Source organism: Salarias fasciatus, chromosome 18 (assembly GCF_902148845.1).
Source record: "Salarias fasciatus chromosome 18, fSalaFa1.1, whole genome shotgun sequence".
Lineage (NCBI taxonomy): Eukaryota > Metazoa > Chordata > Actinopteri > Blenniiformes > Blenniidae > Salarias > Salarias fasciatus.
In genome coordinates, this window is record NC_043762.1 from 15,666,429 (window position 1) to 15,682,589 (window position 16,161).

Sequence of the window (16,161 nt, forward strand, 5' to 3'; positions counted from 1 at the left end):
TAAATGAGCGCTGAAGGAGATGTGTGACTGAGGGTGCTGATGAAGACTTCGGTGGGTGTTGGGAAGAGGTGGGAGGTGGAGTGAGGGTGTGGAGGGAGAGGGTGGAGGCGGGGAGGGCGACGCTGCCGTAGCGGGTGGCCTTATGATGCAATGTTCTGGCAGCAGTGTTATGAAACAGCATGAAGGCAGAGATTACTCAAAGTAGGTTAGTGGAGCAGCTGAGCCCAGAACACCTACAGTCACAGTTTCTTTTTTTGTTTCTTTTACACACAAACACTCGCGCAGACACACACTCACGCAGACACACTCCAAAGGATTTAGTGTGCACATTCTTTTGTTTTTTCCTCTGCAGACCCTTTCCATTACCGCTTCCTTGTTTTCTCCAGTGCTTATCTTTTTTTTTTTCATACACATCATCCATGCCTCCTTTGTCTCAGCCCAAAAATAAAATATATTCATGAGCTTCATGTTTTTTTTTTTTTTTTTCAGGCACATATGTTTGAATCGAAGCTGTTTCTGCACCGCTCTTTTCTCGCGTCCGCTGCTTTTCCCTCTCCTTCGTCCTGTGCACATCTTCTCCAAAGCCCCTCTGTTCTATGTCTCCCTTGACAACGGCAGTGACACTTTGACCTTAGCTCTTACGTAACCACTGTGCAGCTCAGTCAGACAGCAGAGGAAGCGGGGAGAGGGAGAAGGAGGGAGTGGGAGAAGGAGGGCTTCGGCATGGCCTCGTATACGGCAGACATTTTGTTCCCCACTGAAGGTGAAAGAAGATTCAGGCAGGGAAGGAAAAAAGGAGAGCTTAGAGCTCAAGAAGCTGGAAGACTCTGGGAGGATGCCAGCAGCAGCATAACAGGATGAGGGAGCAGATGGTGGAGGATGGGAGAAAGGATGCATTAAGTGGACGAATATTTACACCATAGAGTGTGTGACAACAAGCAGGCCTAGAGTGGAGTCATGTTGCAGTCCATGTCTGCTTTAACCTTTTCCCAAACAAAAAAGAACAAACTTTCTGAACTAATACAGACTGCAAAAACACCATTTTGGAGGTTCATCCTGATCAATAAAATGTAACACAGGTGACTTTTTTGTTATTTTTGCTTCATAGGTGACATGCAGATGCACGTGTATCTCAGATGTGGACACCCATCCACATTCTGTGTGTCTGTATTCATTTTGGAGGCTGAGTTCAGTTTATCTTGTCCACCCATAAATCTGCTGTTAATGTCGAATCTCTGAGTGTTTATGCAGAAAGTCTTGCTGTTAGGAATACCATAAGGTTCCTCCTGGCTCAGATCAAAGCTGGTGCAGCCTTGTGACTCCCCAGGGCTGAATTTAAAGGCCCCGGCTCACATCAAAGAGCCTTTGTAGGAATGAGGGACCAACTGTAACTGATTGGCTGCACATGGTTACAGTGGGGCCCCCCAGCCCATCTCTCTGCCTGAGCGGCATCGGCTGCACACATTCCACTCCAGACGCTCACATGGCGTACTGTAAATTGTTCTCATGCATTTCCGTGTTACCAGGAGTAATTTAACCTACATTTTGTTTCAAAGTATCTGTTTACTGCCTCACGCCCTTTCTTTTCCTAATTTGCACTAATTTCTGCTGCCATTCATAAAAAAGGCAGAAACACACAGATACACACAAGTGCTTGACTGTACCAGTCATTTTGTTGGGATTATTTTAGGCTCCAGCTATCCACAGAGCTGTAATCCCTCACTCCTACTTCCCTCCGTCCGTTAATCTCCCTGTTTTCTTCTCCCTAGCGGCACCATTAATCCACTCTCACCCCCCCCCCCCCCCCCCCTCCTCCTCCTCCTCTGGCCACGGTGCTGTAATCTGGAGCTGTGAGCTTTGCTGCGTCACTAGGTCAGTGTGTCAGATAGAGTGTAAGCACCGCTCTCTCTCTCCTGTCACGATCCGCTCACATCGACCAGACTCAACTCCGTTTTTACATCCCTGGCATGTCTCAGTTCTTCTGCATCTCATTTGCCATTATATTGTATTATTGGAACTCGTGTTACGCTCGGGCACATTTTCTTCTTTTTCGCTCTCAGTTTTTGTTCAGCTGTTTCATTTCTCATCATGCATCTTTAAAAATTTGATGAAACTCCAGAATATTGACAAGTTCAGACATGAGTCTTAGGTTACACATCTCTCTCCCTGTGCATTGTGCTCACAAGCACCATGGGAACAACGCAGGTATAAATTATTGTTCTGTCCTTGACCTGCATAGCTGTAATGAAAAAGTTATTGGACTGTTAAAAAAAAAATCACTTTGAAGGTTTACAACCACCTGCATGAGCATAAAAATCTAAATGTTGCTTGTATGCAAATAAGTATTACAAAACAGAAAGCTGACCAGCAAATTTCTTACACGTTGTTGTTCTCGCAACCTGACTCCAAGTTTTTGCAACTTCACACCAGTCGCAGAAAAGTGGATATAAGGCTCTGAAAATTTGTTTTCTAGGTTTCACAAGGCATTGCATGCACAAATTCTCAAAGCCGTTAAGCTCTACTTTGACTGTGAATAGGCAACGAAATAGTAATAACAAAGAGGAAGATGGCTTCTTCTCTATTGTCCTTGTACAAATAGTCAAATCAACCCTCTAATAATTCATCTGTTTACTGTGTGTCAGGTGAACAACGCATTATCTAAGATGTTTCCTATTTCATGGAAAAATCTCTCTATAGATGTTTGAATATGCAAATGAAAGGTTACATGGCCACTCGCTTGCAAGAAGTTACGTCAAGACCCGAGTTCCTGAACCGTCTGAACTTGTCTGTACAGAATCAGCTGCATATGTCTCACCCTATCACCCAGTGGCTCCTTTTTTTTTCCTTCCCCAGCCCTTCCACATTTCTCTTCTTTGTTAAGCACAAAAGCAGGTTTAACATCCACACCCACAGATGCTTGAATAAAGGGAGGACGATGTGGTGTTGACACACTCACAGCGCCAAACCCCTAATTTATGTAATATATTGCCCAACCCAACGCTTGTTATGATTGATTAAAGTGCAAACCTGTGTAAAATCAGGTGATAAGCTGATAACTTTGGACTTTACACGTTTGTCTGAGCGTGGAAAAAACGGTGCAGATTGTCCCCTTTGTCAACACTAACACAGAAATCTGATGCAAATACATATCTAAGCCCTGCAGGGGACATCACAGCAGTTGAGTAAATTGATGTTTCCATGACAACTGGCCTGTGTTTATCTGTGGTGTGAATCAGCGTGCTTTGCCATGTGAGTCTGACCCACTTACACCCAAGTGAGTGTGAATGCACACATAAGCAAAGACGCACACCACGCGCACATCCAACCACACACGAGCGCTGACGGTGAGATTTGTCTGTGTATTAAATAAGACCAGCAAGCGCACTGAGAAGGAAGCAATATATTTTACTCAAGCCACTATCAGGTTTTTTTTTTTTTTTTTTTTTTAAGAGGGCGATTATTCCCGGTTCCACGTCTCAGCATGTTGTTTTCTCCCTCTTTGACCTGATGACCTAAATCTGCTGAGTGCCTTCCTCAGGGCACTGCTTAACGCCCATGTGTCCCTTATCTCATTGCATTTTCTTCCTCCCATTTTCTTTCATCACTTTATCATCACAGATTTCCACTCAGTCTCACCCTGGACATCTGACAGCCTTCTATTATCTAATCAGGGGACAGTGTTGCTCTCATATATATGTGTTTACATACATAATTAGCTAAAAACACTGAAATGACCATGTTATTTGTGCAGCATTTGTCTGGTTTCTAATTTATTCCGATTCCTCAACCTCACAGATTTTTTTTTGGCATCTTGCTTTTGGAGCAGTTCAGCACATACAATAAACAGAATCTCACCTCACATTGTTGTTTTCTGAGATAAACACTGCATGTGATAATGAGACATCTGTGAGCTTTGGTAATTCAATTCATATATAACCGCCCGCATGACTCATCCCTGCACAGGCAGCGGAAACAGAGACATCTAGCGTTGGCTTGGTGCTATACCACCATGCACTTATGTAATACATGGAGTTTGCACTTTTGCATGATTATCCTGCTCTTCCTGGTTTATTTGATTTTATCTCCTGTAGTTCGACAATAACCCAGATACATGACACACAAGAAGTTAAGTGGTTTTATGGGGATCTATAAACAGCAGACAATCACAATGGCTGTTCTCTGTCACATCTGCTACCTTTATCATATGTGAGTGTGTGTTAATGTATGTTCCCGAAGCAGACGACAGGCTTCAAGCTGGCCGTGCTAGACTGCCCCTCCGAATGTGCAAGTGTCCGATCACAGATTGACAACCCCCACAAACATTATGCAACTCCAGCATTATGTAATCTGTAATCACAACAAAAAGCTGGACCCGAATCACTGAGCACAGGTCCACTTCCAGGCCCGCATGGTCCCGGCTGATTCATCTGACTCCGAGAGCGAGCTGTTTGTTCTTCAGCTCACGAAACATGTTTGTTTGATGCAAATGTGTGTCGCTCACATCGGTGAGACGGAGCAGAGCACCGTGATTTTCACATTTCGAAGGTGTGCAGGAAAGTCTGCATTGCGTCACAGCAGGGAGAAGAGGACGGGGGGGGGGGAATGAAGGAGACAGGAGGGAGGAGAGCAGGGACGCATCCAGGGGAGAGATGGGTGTGTCCTCACTGACCTAGTTTAGAGTTATGGAAACCCCCGCCTTCCTCCACCACCCCCACCCGCCTCCACTGACGTGGAAAGGGCACTTTCAAACAGCACCAGACAGCCAGAAATGAATCACAGGGAGGCAGTGGAGAAAGCCAGGCGTTCAGGGAGAGACAGACGGGCCAAGAAAAAGAGATGGTCTGAGACGAGCAGACAAACATATCCACAAAGATATATCAGATCTGGGTAGATCTGGGAAATATCTCTGTGAAAACAGGCTCGGCCTTAGGGGATTTAAAACAAATTAATGACAACAACAGACTGCATCCGAAAAACCGAATCCCTTCATATCCTGTGCAATATTAAATTTCTGCCTTTGTTATCTGAGGACAATGTCTTTGAGGCATGAAGCAGCTTTTAATAAACTGAAGAAAACTGCAATAACTACAAAATAAATAGTGTAATCACTAATGAGCTGGATCTAATCTTATATTTCCTGCGTTTCATGATTTCCCTTATAGAAACCTAGATTTTCACAGGCAACACAAAGTGAGATATGCTGCAAAAATCAACAAGGCATTTAGTAGTTAGACTGAATTAATACACTTCATCTGCAAAACCGTACGCCATTCACACGGAAAGCAATCTTCACGTTAAACCCAGTCCAGAAGTCATTCCTCCCGGACGGTGGTTTTGCTCCTCTGTCGACACTGCAGCTCAAAAATCCTCTAATCCCAAAAGGCAAATACTCCATTCTTGAAAGCACACAGTAAAACTTTCCTGAAACCAAGTTTTCATTGCCTAAAATAGATAGAAGCAGTTAAAGGGCGGCCTCGTACTCCAAACCTTTCTGTTTGGTCATCGGTTTTTGCGTCATGTTTTGTCATTAGTTCCATTTAGCCAACGCTTTTCCAGATTACATTTTCAGATACTCCCTCTCACATTTCTTTTTAAAGCCCTTCTCTGTTGTTCATTTGGTTTTTAATGGTAAAATAAAATCAGTATGAAAGACCCTACACCTCATCACTGAAATCATGATCACTGTGGATAAGCACTTCCGGTCGATAGCCGATTGTGCTCGCTGTACTTTGGTCCAGAGATAATGTTCTCCTCTCTTGATTCCGTCAAAATGTCCAAATATAGAAACTCATTAAATGTGTAAAACACACACTGAATATTACAAATCCTTAAATATGACTTGGGATTTACATTTGATCCCCGTTCAGGATGTGCGTCATAAAACTCGGTGAAGATTAGTCACTGATAAATACACGCCCTCTGCTGCAGAGCTGTAAATCAAGTCTCAGAAGATAAAGCGGCGCACATTTACCGTAGCACACAATTACTGTGACAAAAATACAAAGCAAACATATTCTACGGAGAGCAGTGCGGCTCCACGTTTTAATTAAATGTCATCATCAGCCCAGCGGTTATTATCCAAACTCTGCTGTGAGCGGCGGCTTGGCTGGCTCGTGTCCAGGCTTCATGTTTTGTGTGATTGAGAAACATTCTGCTGGCAAAACAACTCACAAAGCAGGTCAGCCAGGGCCACATGAAGGTGAAGAAGAAGGTTTTGATAATTTCTCAGTCTTTCTCTATTATCTTCCTCACTGAATCCAGACAGCTTTCTTTTCATAAACATGTTTACTCCAGTCAGTCTGAGGCTGTTTCAGATTCTCAGAGACATTCTTTCTTGTTTTTGCTTGACAAGAAAAAAAAAAAAAGAAAGAAGAAGTGGTTTCAGACAGACACAATGGCACATATTTTCCAGGTAAAAGCTTGGAAAATATGTTTCAGTGTGTTAGTTGCTCCTCAAGTTTTTTTGTAGTCTCTTAAAGCCAACAACAACAGAACAGCGACCCTTTTTTCTTTACAGTCACACTGGAGTTAAACAGTAATGGAGTTTGCAACTAACAAATAGACGCTTTGATTTTTTTTTAATCAATGGAGCTCTGAACCCTCTGCTCCCACCACCATTACAGTGCATGTTTTTTTCCCCTCGTTATTCCTGCCGAGTTGCTTGATTTTGTTTGGGAAGGTGTAAAGAAATTAGTTCCTATCAACAAAATGTAAAAGACAGCAATTGTTAATTGCAATCGGACAGAAATGGAAAAATACAGACATTTATGTTTCTGTAGAATGGCTTTGGACATGTGACAGTGCACCGAAAGAGGAACGCTGCTGGGTTTTGTGGTTGCTGTACTTTTTTGGCAGGCCTAAATAGATGACACTACGTGCTTAGCGACAGCCAGATGTCCCACAAAGAGAGGAAATGGTGCAAATGTGAACTATGCATCTACAAGATAGACCCTCTGATGCTGCTGCCGGCGGAATCTACTGCGCGAGGTATGTAGACTAATGCTTTGTTCTGACAAATTTCAACAATAGGACACAAAATTGAACCCTGTGAATGTGCATTCATGGTAGAAACTTGTCAGCTTGTTGCAGTTTTTCGATTCTTCAGTGTTGTTTGCAACCAGTATTTTACTGGCTGTTGTCACTTGGCCATGGCTCTGATCTCCCCTAGGGAGTGAGAGGCTTGTTTGCTACGCTGAAATGATAAAAGCTGAAGGGAAGAATTCAAAATGTGTGCATTTGCTCATTATAACAAACCACTTTAAGAAAAGCAAGTTAAGTTTGGAGGATCATATAAAATGATACGTGTAGGTTTCGATTTGTCGTGTGTGAGTCAAGTAAAGCGCTCATGTGTTTCTCGGCCTCGCTGAGCCTGTGTGATCGGAGTCCCATAATAGTGACTGTTCAACTGTTGTTTTGAAGATGAACATTGATTTCTTACACCACAGGATGTGGCCAATACTTTTCATTGAATATCTTGCAGCGATTAAGCAAGTGCTGCAAACTTCTGTTTACTTAAATAGTGCAGTCTTTTGCACGTGGGAGTGTGTGTGTGTGTGTGTGTGTCTGTGTGGGTGTCAGGGTGTCTACATCGGTCTGGCTTGAATAACTATGTATTTCTTATTCTCATACAGGGACACGTCTTCCAGATACAGTTCAGAATGAATAACGTCAACTGTTGTCCCAACAACACCAACAGCAGTGATTGTGCAGACGTGCTTCAGGGTTTGGGTTACAGCGTTGTGTTTCTCCTGGGTTTTCTCGTCAATGCAGCTGCTCTGTGGGCCTTCATTGGCAAACGGAAGTCTTGGACAGACACACACATCTACATGTTGAACCTGGCCATAGCCGACTCCCTCTTGGTGATCTTCCTTCCCTTCAGGATCTATGACTCCTTCTTCTGCCTGCCAAAGACCGGACTGTGTACTTTCCTCATTCTTCTACACTTCACCAACATGTATGCCAGCATTGGGACCACGACGGCAATCAGTGTGCAGCGCTACCTGGCTGTCAGGTTCCCAATGCAGGCCAGACTATGGAAGAGGAAGAAAGAGGCGGCTTTTGTTGTGTGTTTAGTCCTCTGGGTTGTTTTATTGATCATGTGTGTTGTTTTCCGAGAGGAAAACTATCCCGAGAGGCTGTGGACATGCTTTGACAGGTGTAAAGATCAACCACTGAGTCTCAAGTTTGTTTTGCTTCTTGTAGTTTTTGGTTTCTTCATTCCGTTGTTGGTTGTTGTGTTTTGTTCCAGTCGGATCATCTGTGTTCTGGCAAAAGCAGATGACAAAACGGACGAAAAGAGAAACATTGTAAACATTGTAACAGCAAACATGATTGTTTTCATCATCTGCTACACACCTATCCATGTTGCTTTTCTTGTAAATTTTTTTAATCATAAACTTGAAAAGTGGGAATGTAAATATATACCTGCACATGTATTTTTACTTGTCTCTGAATGGATCGCCTCCACAAACTGCTGCTTTGATTCCATCAGCTATTACTTTCTGTTGAAAGGGTTTTTTTCAGAAAGGACATGATGTTGTCTGTCAAAACTGAATTTGTGATCATTTTTTTTTAGGACGAGTTTTAATTTCTAAAGTGTTACTCCACAGATTTCATGTGCTTTTTTCTTCTTCTTCTTGCTCGCTCTGGATGTGGTTCTGCGAAAGCGTTTGGTCTCTTGAGATCTAAAGAAGGAACAATTGCAAATAAGGAATATGATTTTGGAAACATTGGACAGTTTGAAATTGTTAAGAACTCATCTTCATTTAGAACACATCAGCCATGCTGCAATTATGAGCTTTGTACTTGTAAGTTGTTTCTTTAAAAAACTTGGTACATCCAACCTGCAGTAAAACAGTGAATTCTCTGAGTCTTCTCATCTTTTTTTTTTTTTAAATGATACACAAGGCCAATATTTCATTTTTTTCTATTGTACTCTTTTCAAGATTAGTATTATGCAAATAAGACTGTAACATCATTCAATAAATAAAAACCAACCACAATTCATACTAGCATTTACAATCTTGAATCTTCCAATTTGAAATCTTAAATTTGAGAATAATTGTCACTATTCTCACTCTTATATGCAATGAAAATAATTAATGGCCTTATGAGCTGAAAATATCCAATCAGACATGTCCACAAAGTTGTAATGATTTGAGCTCCTAACATGAAGTAAAAAAAAGGAGAGTCAAGGATGAAGCTGAAATAAGTGGTGGATATATTTTAAGTTGTGTGGAGTATTGTTGTTTCATTACAGTAATTTGAACAAAAAAGTTCATTTTGGAAATTAATCAAATGAAACACAGTGGTGTTCGAGCAGGAGTTTGCAGGTTTGAATCCCACAGCTGACGGGTTACCTGTGACTGCTGGAGCGGCCCGATGTGAGAGCAGCTCTGTAGGTCAATGCAACAAAACCCTAACAGAATCAAGTCTTTATTTCTTAAATATTAAATTCACACTTGTCATTTCATGTATCATTGCCACGGGTGGTCTGCGGGCCGCGTGTTGCACCTGTATATGCATTCTCTGAAGCCCACTGAGCGATGGCTAAAGATAATCATGATGATAGGTGAAGATGATCTTTAAACCATAACTCAACCAGATCTCCACAGCAAATAGTTATTATGTGCAATTAAAGTGAGGCTGTTGGTATGCATGGACAGTAACTTCATGAATCTAAATTTGAACTAAATATCTATTCATTTTCATTGAATTACTAGATGTTTTTCGATATTTGATAGAATTTGACATATAACATTATGCCTGTTAACTGTTTTTATTTTTACCAACCAATGTAACATCTTGAAGCCCTCTGAGGCAACTGTTGTTGTGATACTGGGCTATACAAAAATAAATTGATTGATTGATTGACTGATAGAAGGTTTCTGTCATCATTTAAACTCTTATTCAACAGGATGAAGAATTTGTGGGCCTCATGATGAGTAAAGTAGATGCTAACTGTTTATTTTCTCATGTTCGTCTCTGACCGAACACTTGCTGTGGCTTCCTGACGACGCTTTCAGTTACCCACTTCCCCGGCCTACCTGACCGATGCTGCATATTCAACCGCACAGAGACGTGTGATCCAAAAAGAGGGGAAACTCTTCACAAGTGGAAAATTACAAGACCACATCCAACAAGAACATACAAGCAACAAGTTCATGTTATAACAGACGAGTGAGGTTATTCAGCAAAACTGAATCCACGTGGTAAGTTCCTTTTCTTATTAGTTAGAAGTCGACAGGAGTTTTCATATTTTTGTATGATTCTGCAGCTTGACTGTGTCTGTCATCTGGGCAAAAGAGAATTCTTGTTTTGCTGCCGTTTCTGTTTTTCATTGTTGCTTGGATCTCATTTGTTGCTGGCTGACGTCACCTGGCTGTAACCCTGATCGCTCCCATGGGGGTCATCTGGAAAGAAAGTCTGAGACACTTGTTTTTTTATTTCTATGAGATGAATCAAACAGGATTGCTTAAAGCTTTCCGAATCTAAATTATGGGCCCAAAGTGGGTTGTTGACCAATTTTCTTTGGGCCACAAGGTCAAACAGTGAAAACCCTAAAAATTCTTTTCTAAATTTTATTTCCAAATGGAAATATTATTAAAGTAGGAGTCTTCCACTCGCCAGTGTTTTGCTCAGATATGTCTGTCCACTCTCTTTTTTGTCAGTCGCAGCCATAGTCTCAACTGAACTAAAATGCAAAGAAGATTTCATACAAACTGTCTTCACTAAGTCAGCTCAAGACAGAGAAGAAAAACTTTAGTGTGATGTGTTTTTCTGAGCAACACACATGCAAAAGTCATGGCGTTAGGCTGTTAAATTTTTTTTTCCAAGTGTCAGATTTGTGATTTGCTAAAACTTTTCAGTGAATAATCTTCTAAGTAGTTTTAGCAGTAGTTTAATAATGTAAAGGTGTTATGTTTGGTTAAATCTTCACCTGGCGAAGTTGGATTGTTCTTACATATTTTCAACTTCTGCTTTAATAATACTCACAAGTCTCCTCTCCATCTCTGGGGAATCTTATGGGAATCTTAATTTCTGTTGTCACAGCATGCATTTCTTTCATTGTGTTTTTCAGTCTCAGTTAGTTTGATTTGAGAGACGACATGTGGGACTTCTGAACAGAAGCTTCTTTATCGTTAAAGCTACTACCTGACTCAGCTCATAACGAATGCTGCTGCCAGCACTGGACGTCTCTATGCAAAGCTACATCCATCCATCCATGTTCTAAACCTTTTTATCCATGTGGGCTCATACTGGACTGGTCCCTACTGCATACTGAGAAAACTGGAGTACTCAGATAAATAATGGCTCAAACTGATACTGTTACTGTGAGGAGACACACCTATTCTCCACCATGTAGACCTGTATATAAGTACATCAGGGCTATAGGCAGAAAGTATTTCTGTGCATGCCTGAAAAATGTTTGTTTAGAAAAGTGCTGAAGCTTCAGGTTCATCTATTCAAAGCACGACTAACATCACTGTGTATTTCTTATTCTCATACAGGGACACGCCTTCCAGATAAAGTTCAGAATGAATAATACCGACAACACTTGTACCATCAACACCAACAGCAGTGATTGTACAGACAATGTGCTTCTGGGTTTGGGTTACAGCGTTGTGTTTCTCCTGGGTTTTCTCGCCAATGCAGCTGCTCTGTGGGCCTTCATTGGCAAACGGAAGTCTTGGACAGACACACACATCTACATGTTGAACCTGGCCATAGCCGACTCCCTCTTGGTGATCTTCCTTCCCTTCAGGATCTATGACTCCTTCTTCTGCCTGCCAAAGACCAGACTGTGTACTTTCCTCATTTATCTACACTTCGCCAACATGTATGCCAGCATTGGGACCACGACGGCCATCAGTGTGCAGCGCTACCTGGCTGTCAGGTTCCCAGTGAAGGCCAGACTATGGAAGAGGAAGAAAGAGGCGGCTTTCGTTGTGTGTTTAGTCCTCTGGGTTGTTCTATTGATCATGTGTGTTGTTTTCCGAGAGGAGAATTATCCCAAGAACCTGTGGGCATGTTTTGACAGGTGTAAAGATCGTCCACTTAGTTTCAAGTTTGTTTTGCTTCTTGTAGTTTTTGGTTTCTTCGTTCCATTGTTGGTTGTTGTGTTTTGTTCCAGTCGGATCATCTGTATTTTGCAAAAGAAAGGAAAAGACCTGAAAAGCACCAGTGGCATTGTCACAGCAAACATGATTGTTTTCATCATTTGCTACACACCTATCCATGTTGCTTTTCTTGTTAATCACTTCAATGTCGTACCTGAAAACTGGAAATGTACATATATACCTGAACATGTATTTTTAGTTGTCTCTGAATGGATCGCCGCCACAAACTGCTGCTTTGATTCTATCAGCTATTACTTGTTATTAAAAAGGTTTTACTCATAATCTTCCATCCATGCAAGTCCGGGTCAGAGGAGCAGGATCCAGTTCAAGGTCACACTGGGTGAAGTGCAGCTCCAAAACCTGAACTTTTAGAAACTGTAAAGAACATGAATTCATTTCATTGTGAACAAGTTGATATTTCATGTTTCAAGCCAAACTCAGAGTTTGCTTTTGTTTTTGTTTTTTTACTGTTGAAATGTTTTTCTGTAAAGCAACCTTGTTTTTAATGTGAAATATAAATTTGAAGCGTCTTTACGTTCATTTAACAAGTTTATAATAGACAGTTGAGCAGCAGTCTCACACATGACTCGCAGTGCCAACCGTGAAGTGTTCAACAATCTGAAATCTCCACATTTCTTAAGTGTCTGACCATGTTCAACAGGTTTAATGTTATTCTGCTTGATTTGAGTGCCGCAAAATGGCTAAAACATTTATACAACAGACAGACATTGTAGGTGATCGTCCGTGTTGACTTCAGACAGTTACTAAGTTGCTATATTAGTGCTTCAGCTGCTTCAGTGATATGCATATATGTGTGGGTGTGTTTCGAGTTATAAATACTTGTTGTACATGTCTCGCTGCAACCCTGATGAACTGTTTTGTTTTTTTCTGCTTCATTTCCGGCTGAACTGGTTTCTGTTTTGACGCACCAGTCTCATATCGAAGCAAAGAGCAAGAGCTCCCTAAAGCTTTGAAGCAAAACAGCGATTTGTCTGCGTTTAGCAGAACAGACAGACAATGTCCACTTAACTGGAAAGCCCCTATGGGAGCATGTGCTGCTGCATTCCCTCGAAGTGACAGTCGAGGCCAGTGTCCAGCTCCCTCTCGTGGAAAGAAAAAGAAAACATGCCTGGATAATGATCCACATCCTCTCTGAACGTGCCTGCTTTGAAACTTCAGCCTATTGGTCTGAAGACAAACGTGTCTCATACAAATAAACCAAACTGCAGTAATGACGGGCGACGTGCGTGAATGTTGCGCGGATGTGTGTACATACATGTGTAATGATAATGCATTTATTCAGATGCATTTAGAGCCATACGCGACAGCATTAGCAGTCAATTATATAATGCCATTTAATAGCAGTACTCCAAAGATTGATGGTTATTATATCAGCAGTAGCTTAGCAACTGCAAAAAACTCCGCAGGCATCAGTCAAATGAGAAGGCTCAGCTCCGGCTGAGATCAGGCCCGCGACTACTCTAATAACAGGAAGGAAAACAGCCGAACTTTTGTCTTCAGCCAAAGTCACGTAAATACTGTACATACATCTTATTCACAGCATTGTCACCGAAAAACAGCCTCACACTTCACACACAGTCCTGTCTCAGAAGAACACGGATGATTCCCCCGTACCCAAAACCAAACTGATACACAAATACATTCAGGGTGATTATTTACAATATTCACAAATAATACAATACAGCTCCTTTGAAAACAAATAAAAAGAAAAAACAGACTTTTGTGCTTTTCCTTATTACTGCACATTATAATGGCCACAAATAAACAAAAAAGAAAGAAAAAGAAATGCGTACATTCGTTCTCTCAGGATGCTGACGAACATTTTCAAGATCCTCCAGTATGGCAGTTGGTTGGCGATGACAGACAGACACTCACTAGACTACAGGACAAGACTAAACCTCCATAATCAGAGCAACTATTACACTAAATGCGTTACACAGTGTTCCCTCAGTTCACTTCAGTCCATTTGAAGGTTTGCTTATGAACTACTTAAATGTTGTAATCATTACATGTGAGCTCTTGTGGGGGAAAAAAAAAAACCACAGTTCATGTCATGGTATGGGTAAATCCGTTAAACAGCGTACTCATAAAGGGCATGGCAAAATGTCCTATCTTCATTCTTACATATTTACAGAATATGGCAAAATGTGTTTAAGTAGTTTATAAGCCGGTCCTCAAATAGTGTTGGTTAGCATTCAGCAACAGACGCATCCAGATCAACAAAGGGAGCTGGAGACAACAACAACAACAACAACAAACAACAAGAAAAAAAATCAACAGTACAAGCCAACATCCCAAAAATAAAAACAACTTCAACATTCAGCTTGTAAGGTCAAAAGGCAAACATATCACAAGTATACTGCAATAAGTGAGTTCTTCAACATCACAGTACACGAGAAAGGTGCACTGCTGACTGAAATGATCCTCATGGCACTTCCAAACAAAGTTTTTCTTTTTCTTTCTTTCTTTTTTTTTCTTCTTTTTTTTCTTTTTTGCTTCGGTGTTCAGGCATCAATGAATCATTCATCAGGTGAGTTTGGCACGTTTACAAAAAAAAGACTTAGTGATGACGTGAAAACACTGACCAAAAGAGATTACAGCGGCATGATAAAAGTTAGATTAGTCTGCGTGTGTTTCAGGATTTACTGCGTGTCTTACATTATCGTTTTTGTCTAAATTAAATTTCACTATGTACATACAAACCATGTATTGCTGCTCAGAACGGGGTCAGCTCGAATCGGCATTCTCTTGTTGGCTCACAGCGTGGGAGTGAAAATCAAAGCTAGACATTCCGCCGTTACAGATCGTCATTGTTTTGATGCAGCTCGCATCATCAACTCATATATTTGCTCTGTGTTTCCTTCTTTATTGTTCTGACTGTATTTTATGACGTCTATCTCCTACGGAAGTGCACCGAGACCATGTTGTGTTGATCCTAATATTGACCACTTCATGTTGCTGGACAATTTGATGGCCTGGATATATCGTTTCATCTGCCTGCTGGGAAGGTTTCTATTACCCCTATTGGTTCTGAGTTAAGCCGGCGGTTTCAATCATAACCACTGTAACTGTCACTTTGCTCTTTATCATGCCTGTGGGACCTTGACCTACTGTGAGCGTACAGGGAACCCTTCCCCAGTGAAATTGGACTCAGTGCTGTAATGTACAACTAATGAGTGTGTGTGTGTGTGTGTGCCTGTGTGTGTGTGTGTGTCCACCCTAAGGTGACAGTGAAGGACGGGGTGTTCACATATTGCAGTGAGTTAACTCTATATTTCTAAAACGCCTTTCTTTCTTTCTTTCTTTCTCTCTTCCTTCGCTTTCTCCAGCTCTGATTTTCCGTTCAGCGCTGCGCTGCGGCGCAATCCCGCCCGATGTCCTTGTGGAATTATTGGTCATTACAGAGTACATAGAGTGGAAGGGAGGAAAGGGGTAGAGCGATGGACAGCTGAGGTGCTGTCACTACAGAGTGCATGCGGTTGGCAGGAATAGTGCTGACATTTCAGTCCTGCACTCTGCTCTCCAAAGATGTGAGTTATGGTCCCATATTCCCATCAGACAGGTTAGAGGCATTTGGCACGCAAGTCATGCTTCTCGTGTACACAGAATACTAAATACCCACCTGCACAAGTACATGTATGCTCGCGCTGCATGTGTGCAGCACGGGGGGGGGGGGGGAACGAGGGGGAAAGCAAGAGGGAGAAGGACTTTGCGTCATCTCGTCCGTCCGTTTCGAAAGTCTTCAGTTCCTGTGTGATGACTCACCCAGAGCTTCACATAGTTTTACAGTGTTCAAAATTTTACTTCAAGTACCTCGTCGGCCAATCAGGCCAACGCCGTGATATAGCACGGAACAGTTGGTTGGCAGTCTCGTTAATTTCATCCAAGAGAGAGAGAGAGAGAGAGAGAGAAAAAAAAAGTCATCCCACTCCTGCAGGGGTATTTGACTGGCTCTGCAGTCAATCTGCACAGTGGAGGCAGTCTTTAAGTGCCATGTCCATCTCTGTCTCAATCCTCATCC

General features: G+C 41.8%; 2 protein-coding genes across 2 annotated transcripts; both read left to right on the forward strand.

Moving 5' to 3' along the window:
• The first annotated feature begins 6,883 nt into the window (after positions 1-6,883).
• LOC115405202 (G-protein coupled receptor 35-like) lies at positions 6,884-9,879 on the forward strand. Its single transcript, XM_030114706.1, has 2 exons — positions 6,884-6,987; positions 7,632-9,879. Exon 2 carries the CDS (start codon positions 7,659-7,661, stop codon positions 8,532-8,534), a length of 876 nt encoding a protein of 291 aa, XP_029970566.1. The 5' UTR covers positions 6,884-6,987; positions 7,632-7,658; the 3' UTR covers positions 8,535-9,879.
• Positions 9,880-10,141: 262 nt separating this feature from the next.
• On the forward strand, positions 10,142-12,579 carry LOC115405203 (G-protein coupled receptor 35-like). Its single transcript, XM_030114708.1, has 2 exons — positions 10,142-10,211; positions 11,511-12,579. The coding sequence occupies exon 2, from the start codon at positions 11,538-11,540 to the stop codon at positions 12,399-12,401; it is 864 nt and encodes a 287-aa protein (XP_029970568.1). The 5' UTR covers positions 10,142-10,211; positions 11,511-11,537; the 3' UTR covers positions 12,402-12,579.
• Positions 12,580-16,161: the final 3,582 nt, after the last annotated feature.